Source organism: Epinephelus moara, chromosome 24 (assembly GCF_006386435.1).
Source record: "Epinephelus moara isolate mb chromosome 24, YSFRI_EMoa_1.0, whole genome shotgun sequence".
Taxonomy (NCBI): domain Eukaryota; kingdom Metazoa; phylum Chordata; class Actinopteri; order Perciformes; family Serranidae; genus Epinephelus; species Epinephelus moara.
The window spans coordinates 14,269,906-14,292,011 of record NC_065529.1 but is presented as its reverse complement, the minus strand read 5'-3'; the positions used below and the strand labels follow the sequence as shown (position 1 = coordinate 14,292,011).

General features: G+C 38.8%; 1 protein-coding gene across 2 annotated transcripts in view; it reads right to left on the bottom strand.

The window, feature by feature from the left end:
• phf2 (PHD finger protein 2) overlaps positions 1–21,663 on the bottom strand; it is a 41,303-nt gene extending 19,640 nt beyond the window's left edge. The window contains exons 1-9 of one of the 2 annotated variants that reach the window (XM_050038203.1): positions 20,613–21,663; positions 5,306–5,391; positions 4,926–5,040; positions 4,365–4,525; positions 2,911–3,052; positions 2,617–2,803; positions 2,246–2,408; positions 1,758–1,845; positions 1,302–1,408 (exon numbers count right to left, since the gene is read on the bottom strand). In XM_050038203.1, the coding sequence (XP_049894160.1) occupies positions 1,302–1,408; positions 1,758–1,845; positions 2,246–2,408; positions 2,617–2,803; positions 2,911–3,052; positions 4,365–4,525; positions 4,926–5,040; positions 5,306–5,391; positions 20,613–20,710 (1,147 nt within the window). In that variant the 5' untranslated portion in view covers positions 20,711–21,663. The remainder of the gene's footprint in view (positions 1–1,301; positions 1,409–1,757; positions 1,846–2,245; positions 2,409–2,616; positions 2,804–2,910; positions 3,053–4,364; positions 4,526–4,925; positions 5,041–5,305; positions 5,392–20,612) is intronic. The other variant, XM_050038202.1, reaches the window with a different exon arrangement.
• Between the last annotated feature and the right edge of the window lie 443 nt (positions 21,664–22,106).

Sequence of the window (22,106 nt, the reverse complement as noted above, 5' to 3'; positions counted from 1 at the left end):
GCCAAGACGCCATGGATGCATGCTGGCATGGCACAGCTGATCTCTGATAAACACTGTGAGTCGCCTAATTGGAGGAAACGACCTTTTGTTGTCTTATGATAACAACATGATTATCTTATTATCTGGAGATAACGAAGCTTGTTTTCTCCAGATAACAAAATAATTAACTTGTGATCTGGCAATCAAAGAAAAAAGAAAAAAAAAAGTGGCAATTCTTGGGTTTTGTGGGATCCCTTAAAAAAATGTAGATTTTTTTGGATTAAAGTTGAAGAATAAACTGTCAGTGCTCTCTCTGAGACAAACTATATAATGGGTTCAGTGTTTCTGCATGACCTCAAACTTATCTTTATTGGTTAGCTGACATATTTGCAGATACTGATATATATCTGCAATATGCAAATATGGGCAAGGCTCCATTGCAAACTCCTGATATGGTCCTTTAAACAAACCAAAGCAAAGTCGGTTATTTACTGCTGGTGGCATCCCTCCACATCGTACCTCTTTGTAAACATAATAATAATAATAAACTTTATTTATATGGCACCTTCGATAGAAGAAATGCAACACAAAGTGCTTAACAAAAAGTCTTGATGACTTAACTCCTTTAGTTGTAACTTTTGGCAAAGACTCACCAGTCTAGATTCAACTACATCAACTACAGCCCTGATTCATGTGAAATCATACAAATTCACCTCTAATGTGGATTTCCTCTTTAATTTCAGTTTATGGCAGCAAACGCGCAGTCTGAATGTCTAAGTAGCTTTATCAACTGAAAACAGGAAATTATTAATAACATCAAGGCAAAATACCAGCAGCGGTAAAGTGAGTCTTTTTCCAGCACCTTGAAGTTAATAAGAATAATGGTATATTAATGGCGAGGACTTGTGGGTTACAAGTAGTGTGCACCACACACAATAACAGCAATCTGGCTTGAACACACACACACATAGACAGAAAATAGTGGAAACATAAACAATTGGCCCAAGCCAGCTGAGGGGAGTTTAAACACAGGCTTGTAATGGAGCAAGTGATTCTAGCTGGGCCAAACCTTTTGAAGCTAATCATCTGTGAACTCGGCGATTCACCGATTTAATGACTGAAATAATATTAGAGCATCCAGCTCGTCATCTGTGCAGCAGACATGCAGCCGTACTCTGACAGTGTTTGTGTTTTCTCTGCGTTCGTGCATTCTTCTGGAGCAATGGTGAGTTAAATGAGCTCTTATGTTTACCCTAAAATACCACATATTAGAGCAAAAAAAATGTAATCTATGAATACATCAAACTGATTTAAGAGTTTACCTTTGAATCGCTCGAGGAGATGTCTTCCCACATACCAGCACGCTGTCTCAAAGTTGGGGAAGGGGGTGAGAGTTTTGACCTTTAGCCGCTTCTCGATTTCGTACGCTCTGAGGAGAATAAACCAAGATGTTTGAGCTAAACATTGTCATGCATTACCAACAGGTTTATTGCAACAAACTATGCAATTCACAAGGTATTTCCAAATGTGGAGAATTCATAAACAGATTGGTGGAATTTGGAGCTAAAAACAAGTCCTAAATGAGGACCCAGTGGAAACTACTGTGTAAGATCAGCTGAGGCCAAACACGCAATGTCTTGAAGTCACACTAAATCCCCCAAATTAGGACCTGACTGTCTGTAGGAGGCACGGTGGATCACAGCAATTAGAGTAAAAACAAGACGACGACAAGGTTGCATAAAGGCTGTGTGTGTGTGTAATATGACAGGTGTCCAAACCTCATCTGCATCTCCACACTCAGGTTGTGGACGAAGTGTCCAGAGAACGCCAGGCAGTCGACCGGAGTCAGTATTGCATTGATCCAACCTGAGGAGACCATCACATTTCAACCACCAAAATAAGTAAAAAGAAGTATGTTAAACATTTTTGCTTGAAGAATAACTTCAATGATGAATTAATTCTCAACACTGAGAAGTCAGCTAATTCTTTCAGTACTAAGTATTATATCAAACTAAATTAAAATATATTAAATGTTTCCCTTGTCATTTTATACACACTTGGTATGTTTGGACTCTTTCTGATCTCTACTATAATTTAAAATCACTTTGTAGGTCTAAATGATGCTTGGTTGGGTGTAACAGATACAGCTGTTAGTGCACCGCACCTGTAGAAAAGCTCTGATGATGGAAATGCGTCATTGCTATTATTAAGAGTTCCTCTAAACCGTGTTCAGCTATATTCATCATGACCGGAGTGTGGCTCTGACCTGATGGGATGAACAGAGTCTGCCCTTGCTTCAGAGTACATTTGTAACACTTGTCCACCTGGTCAGCAAAGAACATTTCGCTGTGATTGGACGATGACCTCCAGCGCTCGTACAGAGACAGGTTGGCAGAGGTGGGCTTGATGAGGAAAAAGATCTTTTCTCCCTGCAAACACAAACACAACCAGATTTTCTGGCGTCATCATCATCGTCGTCATATGACACACAGAGTTTAATGTATCCCACATTTCCTCTAAAGAATCTGAATATTTCTCATCATGTCAGAGTCAGACGACACTGACCGTCTGATAGCTATTTTTGTTCCAAAGCTGATCCTGACTCAACACACAGGTCTAACCAGAGGTGTGACGCACCTTTAGGACGTGGTACCAGACGGAGGCGCCAGCGCACTCGATGTGGAAGTCTGTGTAGCTGTCTTTGACACAGATGAGACAGTATTTGGTGACTTTTGGCTTCCCGAGCAGAGCGTCATCAGGCCAGTAGTTTTCTACCCAAGACAACCGCCGCACAATCTGTGGACTCTCCACTATACTGTTCATCCTGTCCCAGGAAAACAGAAAGAGAAATTAGTAGCAGGAGTTTTCCAGAGTGCCACCTTCAGGAGCCAAACCCCACCTCATGTCAAACATCAGACCCAGACTGCGTACCTTGCATCAGAGAACTCCAGGTTGATGACATTTAACACTTTCTTTCTGTTTGTGCTGTAGTAATAATCGACAAACTCTTTGAGCTTCATCTTGCTGTCTGTCTGTTTGGTGACGTCAACCACGTCCACACCGACATCAGGACCTGAGACAAGAATAGAGGACACAGAAGACACAATAAAACAAGAAGACAAACTAACCACCTACAGGTTAAACATTTCCTCTAAACAGGAAACTTGTGAGCAAAATATGTCTGTAGCAGTAACAAGTGATCTCATCAGTGAGCAGCAATGCACAGGGGACATAAAGAACAAATGCGCCCCCTATTGAAAAGAAAATAGTATAGTAGATTTTTTTTAATATAGTAGATCTTGTGTTAAAGGTAAAATTAAAATGCAAACATTAGATGAAGCATTAATTTATAAGTTAGCTATTACTTTGCATACAGACACTCAAGATGTGCACACTGTACAAAGCACACCTTGTGTCTTTAATTGTTGTTCCCTAGTGGCTTTAGAGGAAGTAGTTGTGTGGTTACAGCAGTAATAGTTGTATTAAAATAGTAGTAGGAACAGTAAAAGTTCTTGTAGTAAAACAGGGAACCCAACAGTAGTAGGGGTATTAATGAAATTAATTTAAGTCATACTACAGTAGAACAGCTGTAGTATTAGTACAGTAGTGGCAGTAATATCAGTGGTGACCATTGCATTAATGGCTGTAGCCACAGTAGTTGTACTAGTGGTGTAACAGTAGAATACTAGCAGCAGCAACAGTGGTTCTAGTACCTATAACGGTGACAGTAACAGTACTAATAGCGGCCACAGTGCATACAGTAGATGTTGTACAAATAATTACAGCTATAATAGCAGCAGTAGCAGCAGTAGTAGTGACTATAATAGTAGAAGAAGTAGAGCAAGAAACAGTATTAGTAGTTAATACACTAACAGTAGTATTGTGGCATAAAAGTAAAAGTAGAAGTAGTTGTGATGGTTTACATGCACCATACTACCACTAATTGTTGTGATATTAATAGTAATAATTGAAGTTGTAATAGTATCAGTAGTATTGATAGTATTAGTTGTAGCAACACTACATCAGGGAACTGGTAATAACAGTACAGTAGTAGAAATAGCCCAAATAGAGGTGCTGATATTGCAGTAATAGAGGCAATAAAAGCAATAGTTGCAGTGGTGTACTAGCAGCAGCAGTAGTTGTTGGAGTAGTGACAGTAGCATCACTCGTAGTGGTTGTAGTTGCAGCAGTGGTAATGACTGCAGTGATAGTGGTAGTACGGTGGTAGTAGTATCTAAACAAGTATTGGTATCAGCAGCAGTAGTTATAGTTGGTGCAGCAGTAGCAGGTGTAGGACAAATAATCACTACAGTAGTGCTGTAACAGTTGTAGTTAGTTACAGAGATGGAAGAGGTGACAGCATCAGTGGTCTCTGAGGTCCTTACCAACATAGTTCTCCACATCACTGATGTAGAAGGTGGGAGCAGGCATGGAAATGCCCAGGCCGTCCTTCTTCGGAACCAGGATGGGCTCGTTGAAGCCGACCTCCTCCAGGTACTCCATGGTCAGCTGAGTGCCGGCGAGCTTCACCACTATGTCATCAGCACTGGAACACACACACACAACCAGAGAGACCAGTGTGAGTAGTGTGTGTTGAAGCATTTCAGAAGCTTTTCATCAGTTAAAGTAATAAAATGAGATGGGAACACTGTGCACACGTGAAACAATCTGAAGGCAGATCTTGTAAAGTTATCAGACAGTGCCCCCTAGTGGGACTATTAACACAGTGAGGAATAATATTGACAGGAGGGGAATATTCAAGAGTCCCTAATGAAATTTCAAGAGGCCTAATCAACATGAATTGGATCCTTTAAATCTGATCCCAGTTAGAGAGTGTTAAGTCTATTTCAATTATAAAGAAGGTTTTTATCTCACACTATTACCTCATCTGTGGTGTTGACAGTTGTGCAGTAAAATGTGTCAGAAGGTGTCTAAGATGTCTTTACCTTGGAAAGGTCCGACTGCGAAGCTCCTTTATGAAAACCTGGCTGCCGTTCTGAACAGCTTTGATGTCTGTGCTTTGCCCCGTGTCATGTTTGCTCCAGTTCTTTTTCTTTTTCACTGAAGGACAGAAAAAACAGACAAACAAACAAACACTCACATTGCAGCACCACAAGGCAAGAATTGACTTCAGCAAATCACTTCATCAGGAAATATTCAGACATACAATCTTGTTTTCCTTCAAACAGTCTGATCTGTTTGAGAGTTTTACGTCACGTGACAGAAAGTTGAGAAGAAGTAAGAGGATCACATCACCACAGCAGCTGTTTCACTTTTTCTTAGTTAAGAGATATTAACACTTCAGTCACTACAGCTTGGTACTCACATGTGGATTTGCCGTGGGTCTTCTCGCAGTTTGGACAGTGATATATGTCAATATCTGGAGCGTCATCTTCATCCACCCCAACACAGCTGAAACAACACAAGAAATACTTCTTTAATGTTTAGGAATGTGACCTTAAAGGACCCATTTTCCAAAGAATGTAGATGTTTGTTAGGTTTTCTCTCTATTTCCCTGCAGTATAACAGTCGACTTGACCTGAAAGAGATGTGAAACTTGAGTTTCATAATCGGTCACAGTGACATCATGTAGGCTTCTGTTTTTAGTTTTGTAAGTTACAAAGTGGTCACTGCATTGACAGCAGGGCTGCAACTGACCATGATATATATACGATCATTTAATCTGACAGTTTTTTCTCCATTGATCATTTGGTCAATGAAATGGAAAAGCATAAAATAACTTAAACAATTAACTGATCCTTGATACAGTTGTTGAAAAATTGTCTGTCGATCAACTATCTGATTTGTGACATGAACAGAAACCAGTGGTGGAATAAAAAAACACACATTTAAAATCTAAAATACATAATGGCCATGAGCAAGTGTTTGTAATTTGTAGTAAAATGAAATATGGACCTTAAAAAAACACTAAAACAGTCCTTTAAAATGAGTCATGGCCCACAGCAGAAGGGCACCAGGCTGTCATATACAGTAAAGTGCAGGACAAGGGGACAGGATGGTGGAGGACAGCACAGTGCGTACACCAGACAGTCAACTATAAATACCCCTCTTCACTGTAAATGCATTAGCATTCGATATTTTAGCGCTGTGGTTTACAGCTGCTGTGAGAGAAGCGTTGGTTAAAGTGACACCTGTGCTTTTCATGTAAGAATTGTTTCTACATTTGACAGATTACATCAGAAACATTTCAAAGTTTTGCAGCTACTTATTTCTTAGAAAGCTCGTTGTGACTAGAATGCAATCATTGATGCAAAAGTCTCTCACAGAGAAATGAAACTGTATGAGATATGAAGTAAGGCTCGAGGCCCTTGACTGGAGAGAAACATTGACGTGTGACCACTGTAGAACTGAAAGACTGAAATGTGGTGCTTCAGGTGATGGAGTTTAGGGCTGTATGCAGTGGCATTTCATTTTTCAATTTGAAGTTTCTAGTTTTCAAGTGATGTTTCAGATGTTTGTTGTCACATTTTATTACATCATCACCCTTAAAAAACTCCCCAAACAAAATCCTCAGTTTGAATAAAGTGATTTTATCAGATTAAATGATTTTTTTTTTTATTATTAAACTGTCTTTAATGAATTTAACTTCTCGTCAACATAAATACATGTAGGCTGCAGGCTAATCCACAAAGGGCACAAAATAATGATCAAATAATTATTATTATTTTATTTAATTATTTTTAATTATTTTAATTCTATAAGCCATTATGCTACAACAGAAATGGCAAAACAAAAAAATCTGAACATTTAAAAAAAAAAAGTGTTTGGATTTTTTTATTCAAAATCTGAATGGTCCCAGACAAAAGTTCGGTGTGACTGACAGTCACTGTGCAAAAAGGACCAGGGCTGTAACCTTGGCAACACCGTTAAAAAAGTTTGGATCACACGAGTCAGAAACAATCCTCGGCAGCCACTACCGGAATCTCATTTTACAAATAATGTAATATTAATAATATTAGTGATGCCTAATCTTCATCTGCAGTTGTGCAGAAATACTGGGTGTGACGAAATAAATAGACGTGCCAAAAAAAAAAAACAAAAAAAAAAAACACAGTTTACTCAGGCTGGTGTGAAAGCTGTCAGCTGATCCCTGAGGTGGACTAAACAACCGACTGAAAAGGTGTGGTGGGGTTAATTTGTGGTGTGAAGGTAAACAAACCAACCGCAGGATTTTAGAATCGCAGATGCGTGATTTTAGCGTGATTTCAAAAGATAATACTAATAATAACTCTAATAAATCCATCTGCTGATCAGGAAATCTGTCCACGATTTTAAAATTGATCTGTATTATATGTACATAACCCTAAATTATAGGTAAAAAGATGTTAAAACCACTGTGCTTGTATCTGACATCATACACTTTGTTAGTTTAAGTCTATTAAAAAGTGTGTGACAGCAATCTCTCAGTAAGTAACCTGAATTACTACTGTCTGTCCGCAGTCTAATTCCTTGTGTGTGCACACACGCATGTCCAATGAAGCTGATTCTGATTCTAATAACATGCAAAAGCTTCAGCAGTGATGCAAATCACGACAACAACTTAGCAGACAAGAGATAAACACGCACAAGAAGTCCAGCTGACTGATTTGAAAACAATGCGTTTGCCTTGTTTGAACTGATGACAGTGAATGCCCCGCTCTTCCCACTGTTCCAAACAGCAGCTGTCATGGTCTTGTGCACAAGCAAATTCCTCCCATTTGGAGCCGCTGCTCCCAAGCTCATGTGGACTGGGAGTTTCCCCAGAATGTGAACTCCACGGCTTTACTACACCGCCTACTCCCTTTCACTGAGGGCAAATACAACAGTGTGTGTGTGTGTGTGTGTGTGTGTGTGGACATAGTGGAAATGCCTGTTCATGACGTCCAACTTGGTGGCTTAGAGGAAAACTCCTAAAGTTTGTGCTGAACATGAAATGCACAAACAGATGTTTACACACTTTCACTGTCAGCTTTCTGTGGTCGAAGAATTCATTCAGAGTTTATTGAGGTGTGGTCACTTCAGCTTTTTGCTAAGGAGCAGAAAAAGGTTCATGCTGTTTGAGACATGTTTTTACCAACTTAGGAGTAAGTTAGAGTTTCACTAACACTGAGAAATACATATACATGTCACCTTGACAGCTGTGGCACAGCTCCACATTAATTCTGCTGACAAGTGTCTGAATGAGACTAAACACACATCATAAGATGAGGTTTCCTCCACTTCAGCTTCTCTGTATAGCTGCCATGTTGGTTTCAGAATTGATCTCGTGACTATAGGACTTATTTTTAAACCTGCACCAGGTCTAAACCACATCTGAGTTCCTTTATCACTTCATAAGCTGCAGTGCAGCATTGTCTTTGAACATCTGTGAAACTGACTTCAACCTCTTACCCTCCTCTGTGGGGGGTAAGAGAAATGACTCCTCCTCTGCAGAGACTGACAACATGTCATATGATAAGTGTCTGTCATTGTACATTATAAGTGATAATATATAAAGGGAATGTTATGTCTATCACTGTTATGCCAGCACTGTTTGTAAAGATGTACATGTCTAGGGTTTGTCATAGACTTTAAAGCACCTGTTCTGTAACATGTAAATACAGTTCACTCACTGTGGAGCAATCATGTTTAAACAAATTGGAACAAACACGCAATTTGTTTGAATGAATTTGAACATGCCACGTAGCCAACACATTTTAAGTTATGCTCTAGAACTGACGTTTTGCGGTGCCTAGGCTACTGTAAGGTGCGAGCCGGCAACAGAGTGACCTTAAAGGATCACTCCTTCCACAGAATAATCATTTGTATATCAATTACTCATCTCGTGCTAACATCAATTCATGAATTTGTGTGCCTCAACAGTGAACAAAAAGAAGAAAATTCTTGATGAATTGGAGTTTAAAAAAAAGGCTGTGTTCAACAACAGCAAAACAATGTCAAAACATTTGTTCACAAACTCTCACACAACTCATGAAGTATAATCCAAGTGTCATTTATCCAGTCATATGCTCAGGACTTGCAAAACTTGAGCAGCGCCCCTGAACACACGTTTGCCCATGCACGCTACTCATATGCGGAAGTGTTTTAAATAGTAAGGTTTTAATGACAATGGTTGTGTTTGGGAAGTCCTGAGCAGACGACTGAATAAATGAGACTTGGATTGGAGTTTGCAAATCAATGTTTTGATTGACTTTTGCTGTTGTAAAACACGGCCCCCTATTACTCCAATTCATCATGAGGTTTTGCGGTTTTTAGATTCTTCATTCCCTGTGGAGGCATGTGAGAAAAACAAAGTTTACTTCATGAATTCAGCGCAACATGGAGTGAGGAACTGATATACAAACAGTCATTTGTGGGGTGAAGTGTTCCTTTAATTCACCATTTTTCTGGTCCATGGTGTCAAATCCAAAAAGCTTCCTCCTCAAATTACTTCTCAGATGGTTTGGTGTCATTGTTATCATTTCAGAACAGCTCTCTGTTTCTTTTACTTTCTCCTTGTTGTGTTAGTGAGATGTGGGACAGTGGGTCAGGTGAACAGTGCATTTTATGGACACCTGTAGCTATAGTACAGGGCACGGCCTGTTAAATACATTAGATTTTGTTTTTTAACAGATTATTATAAATTGTATATTCATTTTTTCCTATTTTTAAACAGTGGTACTAATTTAGCTACAAAGCCAGACTGATGCTATCGTGGCTGTTAGTATCTGGTGTCATTTAAACTGAAATAATTATAGACAGGAACACTTAAAATACTTTTAAAAAGTCTTGTGCTAATGATGTATGGAGGACATCCATAGTGTTAATGCTGGTGCCACGAGGTCTATTAGAGACACACTGAAGTAAAGAGAGGCCGACAATGCTATTTAAAGGGGCAATCCACCAATTTTACACTTGAGGATCAGTCTAGTCGACACAGTTAATACTGCTCAGTCTGTGAAAACAGTTGTATATATCTCTTGCGGCTCTGGGGGAGCTTTGATGTCATAATGATTTAATCGGTATTAGTGTGTATCAAGCAGGGAACATTCAAAGAAAAATCACAAGTAAGATGCATTATGGGAAGTGTACGATCCAGCAGTTTTGGAGCTTGATCCACACTAAAAGTCAGGACATCGCTCCCTCTGGTGCTTTGATTTTTATCATTCTTTTAAGCCTCTCTCTCAAAGTGCAAGTTACTGGGGTGGCCCTTTAACAGATTCACTGACACACTGGGTGCTCAGTAGCCTAATTACTAAAGGTCAGACTGTATTACATACTGCAGGTCTGATCACAGCATAAGGTAGGAGGTGGACTCAGACATCAAACTGAGACAGACATGATAGAAACAGTCGTACATCCAGTCATGGGGCCCTCATTACAACTATTACTCCTCTTTCCCTGTCCTTCATCGCTGCTTTCTACCACCAACTCTCCAGTGAATCACATATGATTTAAATAAAAAAGGTTTTACTCAAAAGCTACATGTAACAAGTCCTTCAGCACAGTCTTGATTTCTATAAAACAGTTCTGCTATCACCAAATTTTCTTTTGTTGCTGGGTTCAACTCCTTCATTGAACCCACAGCCAAGGCTGATCTATAACTGTAGCTCAAACAGTCAAATGTGATAGATAGCACGGTTCAGCCAGTGCCAGCGCTAGCTCAGTGACTTCCTCTTGTACCTTCAGTCCCTTGAGACTCTCCCAGTCGCCATTCTGAGAAGGTGTTTGCTTGTGTTTGCTAAAAGTGCTGTTACAGAACAGTTTAGTTTTAATGGGTGTGAATTCATGTAGTCATGTTCTACTGTGTGTCAGCGTGAAAAATGTCATGAAGGTGATGCTGTTTCAAAATAAGTAATTTTGCCTCTTGAGAGAAAATTCAGCTCGTAGTGCTAGCTAGTAACTGACTTGTTTATTCAATAGCAAGCAAATGGTTTTTATTTTACTGTAATAAGCTGTTATTTGAGACGCATAGGGCTGTCTCAGATACCAGTTTTTGGGCTCTGGAGTTTCGGTGAACATGACTCGGGAAGGACTCAGCCAGACATTCCTCTGTTCTTGGCTGAGATGGACGCATAAAGCTGCAACATGTGTCTCTTAATTTTTAAGTATTCTGTTTTTCTACAGCATTGCTGTCATTATTATGATTTGCTAATTAACAAAATCATTTAGCAAAGGTTTGGTGTTTTATGCATGTTGGTCGAGCGAGGTAGTATCTGTACATTTTTAACAATTTTTGTTATTACAGATAAATCATGACCTAAATAAATGCTTACAATGATAGGCTCCAAAGCCAAAACTACGCCCGAATTCCAAAATTGAAAACCGAATACCTCCCCAACAAATGAATATCTTAATAGTTGAACATTTGGGCTCTGCTCTATAGACACAGTAGGTAATGTCAGGTATTATGTATGTTATACACACAAACAGTATGGTTAACATGAAACATGCTATATTGTCTGACGGTAAAATTAGTCAGGGGAACAATCTGTCACTAATTAAAACAACACATACATGTCTGTGCTAGACATATTTTTGGGAATCCTGTGGGTCGCAGGATTCCTGTGGGATTCCCACGGGACGGGATTCAGTTTCACTAATCATCACGTGACTGGAATGGGACAGGACAAAAAAGTGAATGGGAGGGTGGGGCAGGAATTAAAATATAACATTGGGCTAACAATGTGAAGTCATCAGCTATTAGTTCATTTCCACAGAGCATATGGAAGAATATGCCTGTAAGTATGAGCACACATCCTTTTATGTTTAGCATGTAAAGTGAAATAGAATGTCTGTTAAGATACAATATCGGAATGCTAATTCCCGTTAGCACATTAATACTAATTCCCATTATGTGTTAGCATCTAGCTAACGGACTAGGCACTAGTTATTTGCCACATGGTAGTGGCAGTCAGAATCAGAATAAGGTTTATTCCCAAGTAGGTTTTCACTAACAATGGATTTGCCTTGGTGTTTGGTGCAAACAATAAGCATATTATGAGAAAATAAAACTGAAGGCAAAGTACAAGTGCAGAGTCAAAAGTGCAAAAGTCAAAAACACAACTGTGGGCCTAAAAAAGAAAATTACAGCAAAAATATGCAAAAAAAAAATACTGTACAAAATATTATAACACAACAAAAAATATATAGCTGTTTCAGCTGTTATGTTAGGAGTTATTTAAACATTACACTATAATGATTAAATGTGCTTAGTTTTTCCTATATAAATATGCAGTTTTAACATGAATAGTCACAGTTTTATTTATTACTTAAAAACACAACACAGGAATGGGATGGAAGAAAATCATTTGTCCAAGAATGGGATGGGACAGAATTTTTTTTTTGTGGGAGAGGGATGTGACAGGAGTGAAAATCCACTCACCATGTCACCCTTTAGTCTGTACTCAATACAAGGACAGAATCAATGTTGTTGAGACAGCTAGAATATACAACACTCTGCTGTTCTCACCTGTATTGTCCAATATGGCTAAGACAGCACGTCACATCGCCTATAACGTTTCTACTAAAGCTTACCTGAAGCTTAAAGAATGACTGTGGTAAGGATGAGGAGAAATAATCATAGATAGTAGCTCCAGTGGAAATCTGTTTACAGTGATTCCACTTTTTCTGGAAAGACAAATTGCTTGTGTAAAATCATTTCTAAAAAATGGATAATTTCAATGCTGTGAGCACAACAAATGAAATTCCATTTACCTCCATTGTATTAGTGTGGCAAGAAAAATTTAGAGATACATCCTAAAACGCGGAGCAAATAAAACTAAAACAACCCGGCCTGATGCCGCTAGGCTGGGACCATTAACGCATTTCAATACAGTAGCTGATTAACAGCCAGAACCAAAACACTGTGATGTCAGTGTGGTGAAAGCCCACAGCTAATCCACTGACAGTCAGGCTTTGTGACTTCAAGTCAAGTCGAGACAGATTCAGAAACAGAACAAGAACAGAAAGGAAAGGTACATAGTTTAGCTGATTTATTTTGCCAGTATGTCATTATGCGTAATACAGATAGGAATTAGTGCTATAACTCTCCTAATTACACCTAGTAACAAGCTTAAACACTTTATGTTTTAGCTCAGTGTCTGTGTCAAATTTTACATTATATGTACTCTGAGTATATCTCCACTATCTTTCTATATATATAAATCATCAGGATAGTCCATACAGGTGAGTCACAGACTGCAGTGACGAGGAGCAGTGAGAGAAAAGGTACGTCTGCACTGATACCTCATCTGGAGTGAAATGCTGCCTGACAATGTAAAGCTTGAAGGAGGAAGCATCCCTGTAAGACAAGGGCGCCCAAAGTGGGGCCCGGGGTCCAAAGATAAACCACAATCTTTGATATGATCAACCAAATTATAACTGAGGTATAATTAACATGCCTCTCCATTTGTGGTGCTTTTCATATGTAGGCATTAGAAACTGATGCGCTGTGTCCAGTGACAATTCAAGGCCAAGAAAGTGTTACATCATCCTCAACAAGAACAGCGCCTCCATCGACTGTCAGACACTATAAGTCAAGATCCTGTTTTCTGTCCCTGAAGGCAGTTCTGACATGGATGTGCAACTATATGGTACCATGTTTACATTAGAAGTACTACATGATTTCTGCTGTTTCCATATTGAATGATACTTAGTATTACAAAACTGATCATGATGTAATCAGGCATCCTTATTTAGTTTCAGTTCTTTATTTGAGTAAAAAAAACCTGGGGATATAAGACTGCTTGGTTTTTAAAAATGAGCGAAAATTGATTTTATATCCTCTCACGGTGGGAAATTTTCCATGCATAGGAACAAAAAGATTAACATATTCGAGTTATGTTTTACCACAGATTAATCTGGAGGATTTTTGTTAGTTTGTTTTAGATAGACATGGGACAATACGAAAATTTCATGTCCCAATTATTCTGGCCTGGATTTACGATATGATCCTGACAATCATTAAAATATACTGAAAATGGCTCTAAACCATGCTGGAATCACTTTACATTGCATTTTGTTAAGAAATAAATATTTTTATTGCATCACCGTTAGGACACACATCTTTTTTTAGTGAAAAACAATAAACAATATTTAAAAGTCAGCTTTTCAAATATTTGAAATAGTATCATCATATCTTTGGATATGAAATATACTAATGCTTGATTAAGATCTTTTGTGCTTTTTGAGATTGGTCCATGAGCAGCCTGTTTTTGCAGGCTCTTTTATTGATGGTTGCCCAGGAGACTCTTTGGGTGCTGCAGGACGCAATATCCACGATGATCACGATAATGGAAATTCACCATGATCAACTTGTTATGAGTGTGGATGACGGATCCCATAGGATCAAGGCCATATCTAACGTTACTTGACCAAAAACAGCTGAGTTGACATCATGGTGACTGATCGCTTCATTGTATGGTTGAGTAACAAGAGTGAAGCTGCAAAATCATGATGATCAGCTTCACTAGTTTTATAACTCCTACGTATGTTAGCGGTTGATGTTGGTTGGAGGTTTCACTTCTACTTTCCTGTTCTTACGTTCACTCACTGTTTCTGTTCTGTGCTATCAGAGCTGCAACAAAGTCTTAATGTCCTGCTGTTGCACACTCAGTACTTCATCAGGTTCTCTTCACCAGTGAAGCACCAGAAGGCTTTTATTGTGAAGCAGCTGCAGGAAGTGTTGACTTAGGCCTATTTTATGCTTGGTAGCTCAACACTTGTTGACAATTGTTTCCCAACAGAAGCTACTGTGTCTGTCAACTGTGCACATTACCCTGCAGACACAGTAAATGAGATGTAAAGCTGCATTAATCAATATTGAATAATAGCATTAATGTGAAAGGGGTTGCTCATAGTAAAAAATCCAAAGAGAATATTCATCCATCTGTGCGACCTCTTTTAGCACACTGTTTTGGTTTTACAGCTCATTTACAGATATTCCCAATGGGGATCCTGGACACCAAAACAGAGACAAAAAAATGTGAATATTGAAATTCCATTTGTCTAGTGGCCAGGACCTCAGGGCCAATACGATGATAATCTTGCTCTGGAGGTGCAAGTAGCCAACTCTTTGCTAAGACGTTAATCGCTGCAACTTTATAAGGTGATAATACAGAGCCCAAGGGCTGCTAGCTTCTGTGACTCAATTCAGTCTCTCTTTGAGCATTTCTTTTACTGGTCTTTGGCAGAACTCAGCACTCACAAATGTCCTTTTGGTAGTTTTGGTAGTTTCCTTTTGATACCAAAAGGACATTTGTGAGTGCTGGCTTCTTTTCTTTTTTTCTGCTGCTTTTGGCCGTGCACCTGTTGAGTGGATTTATTTTGAGAGTGCTTGCTTCTTTCCTACGTGGCTTTGGCAGAACTGGCACATGATCCTTGGGTTTAATATTAAAATAATCTGCTGCAGCACATTCTTCGTAACTATAGCAAAACCAAACAATGATTTATTTTCTAGCATTCAGTTCCCCCTACCGACAACGGATGTCAATATGTCGTCAGAAAGACATTGGACTTTTATGGTGGACAGACGTTAAATTTTCATTGCAACGAAAATTGGCTTCACAATATTTTAAATATCTAATAACGTTTGAATGCCACTTTGTAAGGACTTAAACAGCAGACATAACAGCAGACGCTGTTATGTCAACGTCAAGATGACACTGACATAAAATGTTCGGAAGTCGCTGGATTTTGGTTACTTAATGCAATTAAAAACCAACAAAATACCAGCATCATCTGTCACCAGCATTCTACGTCAAATTGACATTGAAATTTGGTTTAATTTAGGTTTTGACGTCAGGTGACTAAAATTCAATGTCAGGACAATGTCAAAAGCCAAAGTTGTTGGCGGTCAGCTGGGCCCATGACATTTTCCTAGCTCAGTCACATGCATGTCAGATGTCATTATAACTTTTTCTCATATATTTCTTTCTGTGCTGTAATCTCTGCTGTCACAGACACACTGTGCAGTTTATTAATTGTGTGGGCTGATGTTGGCTTGGCAAGAGGGCCTATATACACTTAAGAGCTTATATTACTTAGTGTACATACTTAATGCACAGCAGCTAGAGCAGAGCAAAACTGTGGTGTTAATTAAACCTTTTCAAGAAGATACAGTTACAGTATACCAAATCTGAATGCAAAGATCGGTGAAGACCAGGTTAGATACTGAAGTAAGCAAGAGAAAGCTAGAAGTCTGTAATAACCTTTTTTCACTTATGGGACTGGTTATATCTGAGAAATCTACAGTCATTTAAAGAATGTTGGATTTGAATGGGATTGGTGATCTGTGAAAAGTCAGGTATGTGACAGTACATAGTATATAAAGAACAAACTGTAGAGTAAGTATTTGCTAGGTAGTAGATAGGTAATTACTGAGTCTTAATAAGTGATAATTGTAATAAAATCAAGTTGCAGTACCTACTGGCATCAGTGAAATGGGACAGTAACAAATACTGTGTTTTTGCTATTCATGGCAAAAAAAAATTAAACTAAAGTGATGATATTCAGAGAAATGGTGCAGTTACTGAGTGACTTCTTGTGGTACCAACAAAAAAGGGCCCACTTAAAACAAATCTGAATTTTAAATGTCACAACTGTACTGACTGACTGTAATGGAGTAAAAGCTTCACACGTCACATAGAGGCCCAATGGGAAGAGATACTGTTGTACTGTTAAATTTGCAATTGTTATTTCCAACACTAGGCCACTGATGGTCCCTAGTATGTGTAGTTACTGCGACACTACGGTGTGTCAACGTAGTATTTTATAGCTACTGTAACAGACATGAAAGGAACAGGACAAAATTGTGAGCAAAATGTTCTTACAGACAAATGGCAAGACATTAATCAGCGTGTGCGGTACAGAGATATGTTTGGGGTGAGTTGAGCCTAGCTTAGCACAATGACTAGAAGCTAGCTGCTAACTTCTGGCTACATTCATGCTTTTTCACCACTAGGGGGCAAAAGAACCCCAAAACAAACTGACAGACACACGGTCTTAATGTATAACTATTGCATTAAGGTAACATTTTACACATCTGATAACAACATTCTCACCCTACTGGAGTCACGTTTCTGGCCAATGCACTGTACGCTGAATTTGACAGATACAGATTTTTTTATGCTGATACTGATATTGATGTGTGAGTTCATTTATAAATGTAAACACTATAAACATTTTCAGTTTGTGATGAAAGAACTGTGACAAAGATAGAGACTTAGCGGGCATAAAAAAAAAAATGTTGTAACTATGTTACAGTGACAACCTTTCTAAATTACCCCAAAACATATTTGGCATTTCTGTAGTGCAATGTTTTGCTACTCATCAGCCAACAGGAGCCCATAGTGACATATCTGTTTCAGGCTAACGTGGCAGATAATAATGTATCAGTCATCTAATTTATCAGTAGGGCTCCAATGGTGAGTTCAATACTCACTCTCTTTTAGCTGTGGTTTGGTCTCCACCAACTACTGAGATAAAATACAAGACTCTTTAGACTCTGCAAGATGTCTGATTTCCTCACCAGCTAGCTTAGCTGCTAACAGCATATAGCGGATTTATCAGAGGATGTCGGCTGATAACAGCTGATTGCTGCTTTGGTAAAGAAGGGTTGATGAGAGCAGTGAGAATGAACCCTGCAGTGAACTGGGGGACCAGTAAATCAAAAATAACGAGCTAAAAGAGGCTAAAAGGCTCAATGGAGCTGCAGAGTTGGGCAATAGCTCTCTGTGGGTTTGTCATTACGGGTGACCCTTTTCACATTCCACACATTCATTTAATACAATATAAAACATATTGACTAAAGTTGAGAAATCGAACAACTTCAAAAGCTGACTTATGTGCATGTTGGACCGCTCAGTCCACATGGGCTGAAACAGAAATGTACAGTAAAAGCAAGACATTGTGGTTTTAGGAGCAGTTAGAGTTTGAACTGCTTCCTGATCAACAACAGATGGGCACAACAACTGCAAGCAGCATCTCAAAAGCTCTCTCCTGAATGCTGTTATGACTCAAACACGGTGGAAACCAGGATGACTCTTTTAGATGTAAATAAGACAGAAGTTGTACAAAGGGTTGTTGTTCAGTTTTGATGGAGCTGGGCTAAGAGAAACTCATACCTGTCTTCTTACCAGACTCTATGACAGCAACATGTTGCCCAATATATTTCATTTTTACCATATTCTGGAAATAAATGAACATAACTACTCCATGCTCCCTACAACACACATGTGTGTTGTTACAACCAGTGTAATCATATTTCCACACCACACAAACAATTCCCTTGATATTTTTATAGCTTGACAAAAAGCTTGGCCGCTGTCAAGGTATTACGGTATACTTGGGTATTAAGGAATCCTGAAGGTATGATTTTCAATACCATCAAAATTACAGACGCTTCTCTTTCTTTTAAACTGATACAGAGATGCTGTATTGAGGTGATGTAAGTGCACAGCACGTGACACCAGAGGTCAGTCTCTACTGGTGGCACAGGCAGCTGAGCTGAGAAAGATGACAACTGCGAATGGTGAGGATAACGTTACAGAACTAGGGAAAAAAATACCACATATAAGTATCTTGAGACAACCTCTTCCATCTACAAGCGCAATTTTTAGCCATGATATTATTCAACACATCATTTCTGTTCAGCCCACTGATGTGTCTGTATCTGCCGCGGCAATGAGTGTCATCGGGTCCACAGGTATCTAAACAAGGCAAGACTTATCTAAGTAGGCAAAAACACAGCATTGTAAGCAATGACTTCTACCCCCAGTAATGCAGCTTTTACATTTTTAAACACAAATAACATCATGTACTGTATATCCCTGTGAAATGTCAGGAAGGTTTGATGGTATGAAAAAATAGAAACTGCCCAAGCCTACTTGACAGTGTAATTACCACTTATTAACTCCTCTTGCCATATGCATGTGTACATGTGTGTGAACATGTCAGATACCAAATGCTACCCTTTGCCACCTCCAAAGCAAATACAGTGCATATCCAGCTCATCACAACAGACTATTTAAATGGCTGAGGAGAGACAAAGTGAGGTGCATAATATTGTATGTGGGATCCCACAGGGCTCCATTAATGGCTCCCTGCTTTTCAGTTTGCAGATGTTGCTGTGTGCCAAAAACCATAATTATGTTGATGTCATGTAGGACTAATAATACCGTAACAACCTCTACAGTGACTTCATCTCAGAACTGAGTACCACAGATCCAGTTTGATAACATAATAGGTGAGTTAAGTATTATATTTTTTTTTCCCGCTCTAAATGTACATAGCTTAAGTGCTGTTTTTATTTCCATTTATAATTTGAGTTAAGTAACCTAATTTTTCACTTAATAGAGGTCAGCTGAGGCCAGCTCAGGTTCCTGAATGATTTGATTTTATTATAAGCAACAATCTTATTTAACAGGGGACATAAACCTTTCAGATTTGAACTCACAGAATTCCCTGCTGTATATAAATGATATAGTAAGCTGCATCATGCTGATATAGGAATATTTAGGATCTAAATTTTCAATAGGATTTTTTTTTTCATTATACTGGTTGTTTGGCTCATGCTGATGCGTGACTGGAGGTCATGGCTTATCTCCAGCCTTTAATTCGCCCCTACATACAGTGATAAAGCTCCACACAGCGCTGGCAGCCAGGGGGAGCATTAAAGGGTTAACGTTCAGGCGCGTAAATACTGTTCATCGCTCTGAAGGGCTTGTTCACCAAAACGAAACACGATTAACAAATGATCTATTCCCAAAAAGACATGCAGAGTGCAGCCGAACAGCATGAAACAGGGCAAAACAAAGACGGGTGCAGGGACTGACTGGTGTAGCAACAACTCCAACAACAGGAGGCAAATATAACATGATGATAACAGGGATCATTACAGCTCATGGACGGCGGAGAAAGTGATGAGCGGCGGCGGAGCATACGTCTCCGTTTAAACGCAGTGAAACAAAATAGCAATAAGCCGAAGCTCACAGAAGTGACAAAGCTGCTGGCTGTGTGTTAATAAGTGTATTATTTCCCCCGCTAAAGCTTAAGGGCATCCAGTCCGGGCTATTGTCAGCCATAGCTGCTGCCTGGCAGGAAGGCTGTGCGGAGCTGAGCTCAGACTCGGGTCGTGATTTTCAGCCGTGCTCCGTGAAAACACTCGGTGAAAGCTCCGAGGACGGTTAAAGTGTGACAACATTTACAGACAATATAAGCGAAATATCGCAGTGAAAGCGGCCATGAAGAGGGGAAATGGGAGACAAATGAGCAGCGAGACTGCCGAGGCTTCCCCCGCTGCCTCTGCCGCCCGCTCACTACAACGGGGACGGTTTAGTTTGGGGCTATGCGGGGATGTTAAATCAGCATTAAGTGCAATTATTAGACGAAACCCACACCGAAATCACTCTATTAACCACCGTAACTTTTTATAAGAGCAATCTGTTTTGTGTTATTCGCGAAAAAATGTCACAACCCCGGTCGGCTATATTTAACTCCGCCTTCTTCTTCTTCTCCAAGCGGCCTCTCTTCAGATGTAGACGGGCGACTGAGAGCCACAAAGCTGTCAAACGCACCGAGACCTCGCCATTTTTGTTTGTTTAAAACAAATGCAAAGCGCCACAAAAACACCACGGTGAGCAATCTGGCCTTACCTGCCGTGGAACCAGTCCTTGCAAGCATCGCACTCGATCATAAACTGGGTCACGTCGTAAGGTAATCTGCAGATGCAATATACTGGTACAGTCGCCATGTTCAATTCACAACTACGTCGGGATAGACTGGGGGGGCTGCAGGAGGAACAACGTCCTGCAAACAATATGATCCAATATGATCTTCCCCAGAAAAAAAGCCAGGGGCAGACCCGCCGGACACATGAAGCTAAGCGCACATCTCCATCACACCACGGCCGTGTGGTGCAAACGATGGAGGCTCGTCGTAGCAGGCTTTCCTGAAATGCATTATTATTATTATTACTATGTGCATGCCCCCTGGTGACTGCTCGGCACCGAGGCGGTCATATTAGGAGCCAGAAGAAAATGTAGCCTCGATGTCGTTGCGAAATAAATAAATAAATAAATGTGAAAGTTACGTCAGGGAGCAGGTTTAAATCAGCGGAGCTCAAATCAGATGAATGAATGTCCGGATCAATCAACACTGCAGCGATCAGCCCCCATCAACACATACAGGCAAAATAAAAGCCTTTTATCAGCAGTCTCACAATGCTTATTGTTAGCTGATGGAATAATGTCACATTGTGCCATAAGTGCAGATTCTTATGCTATTACATAATTATGTTTACGTGATAACCGAATGAAATAATGCTGTTTAAACAGTGCAGAGTAATAAATTAAAAGGTGTAATAATGTATATTACATCAGAATATATCAGATTGTATATAATTAGGCGTAATATCTATTAGATTAAGAAATAAATAACTGCATTATGTAATTACCATAGAAATAAAATGAAATCAAGCTAATATTGTTTCCTATGGGAATTACAGAAACCATTATTGTTGGGTCATTTTGTCAAATGTCATGACAAAAAATAAATAAAGAAATCCTTTTCTTTCTTTTTTTTTTTTTTTAAGTTTTGCCATTTTTTTTATAGGGGTAGGGTCATAGGTACCAAACAGGTTATGGATCAGTAATATTAGGACATCTATGTGTTATTCTACCAATACACGTTATAGATGTTAGGTTTTAAAGACTGAGTGTGAGGCTGGTTTTAGATTAAATGTTTTAAAAAAAAAAACTGAGGTTTTGTTGGTCAAAAAACAACAACAAAGACATAAAAACAATTAAAAAAATGAAATATTAAAAAAATGAAAATAAATGTAAAAATCCAAATAAATAAAAAATGAAAATAAATATTAAAAAAATGAAAATAAATGTAAAAAAAATCTAAATAATAAAAAATCCAAACAAATAAAAAATGAAAATAAATATAAAAAATGAAAATAAATGTAAAAAAAAATCCAAATAGATAAAAAATCCAAATAAATATAAAAAAATGAAAATAAATGTAAAAAATCATAATAAAAAAAAATCGAAATAAAAAAATCCAAATTGTATTTAAAAAAAATAGGTTTTGTTGGTAAAAACCAAACGTAAATAAGTTAAAATAAAATCCACTCAAATATCTAA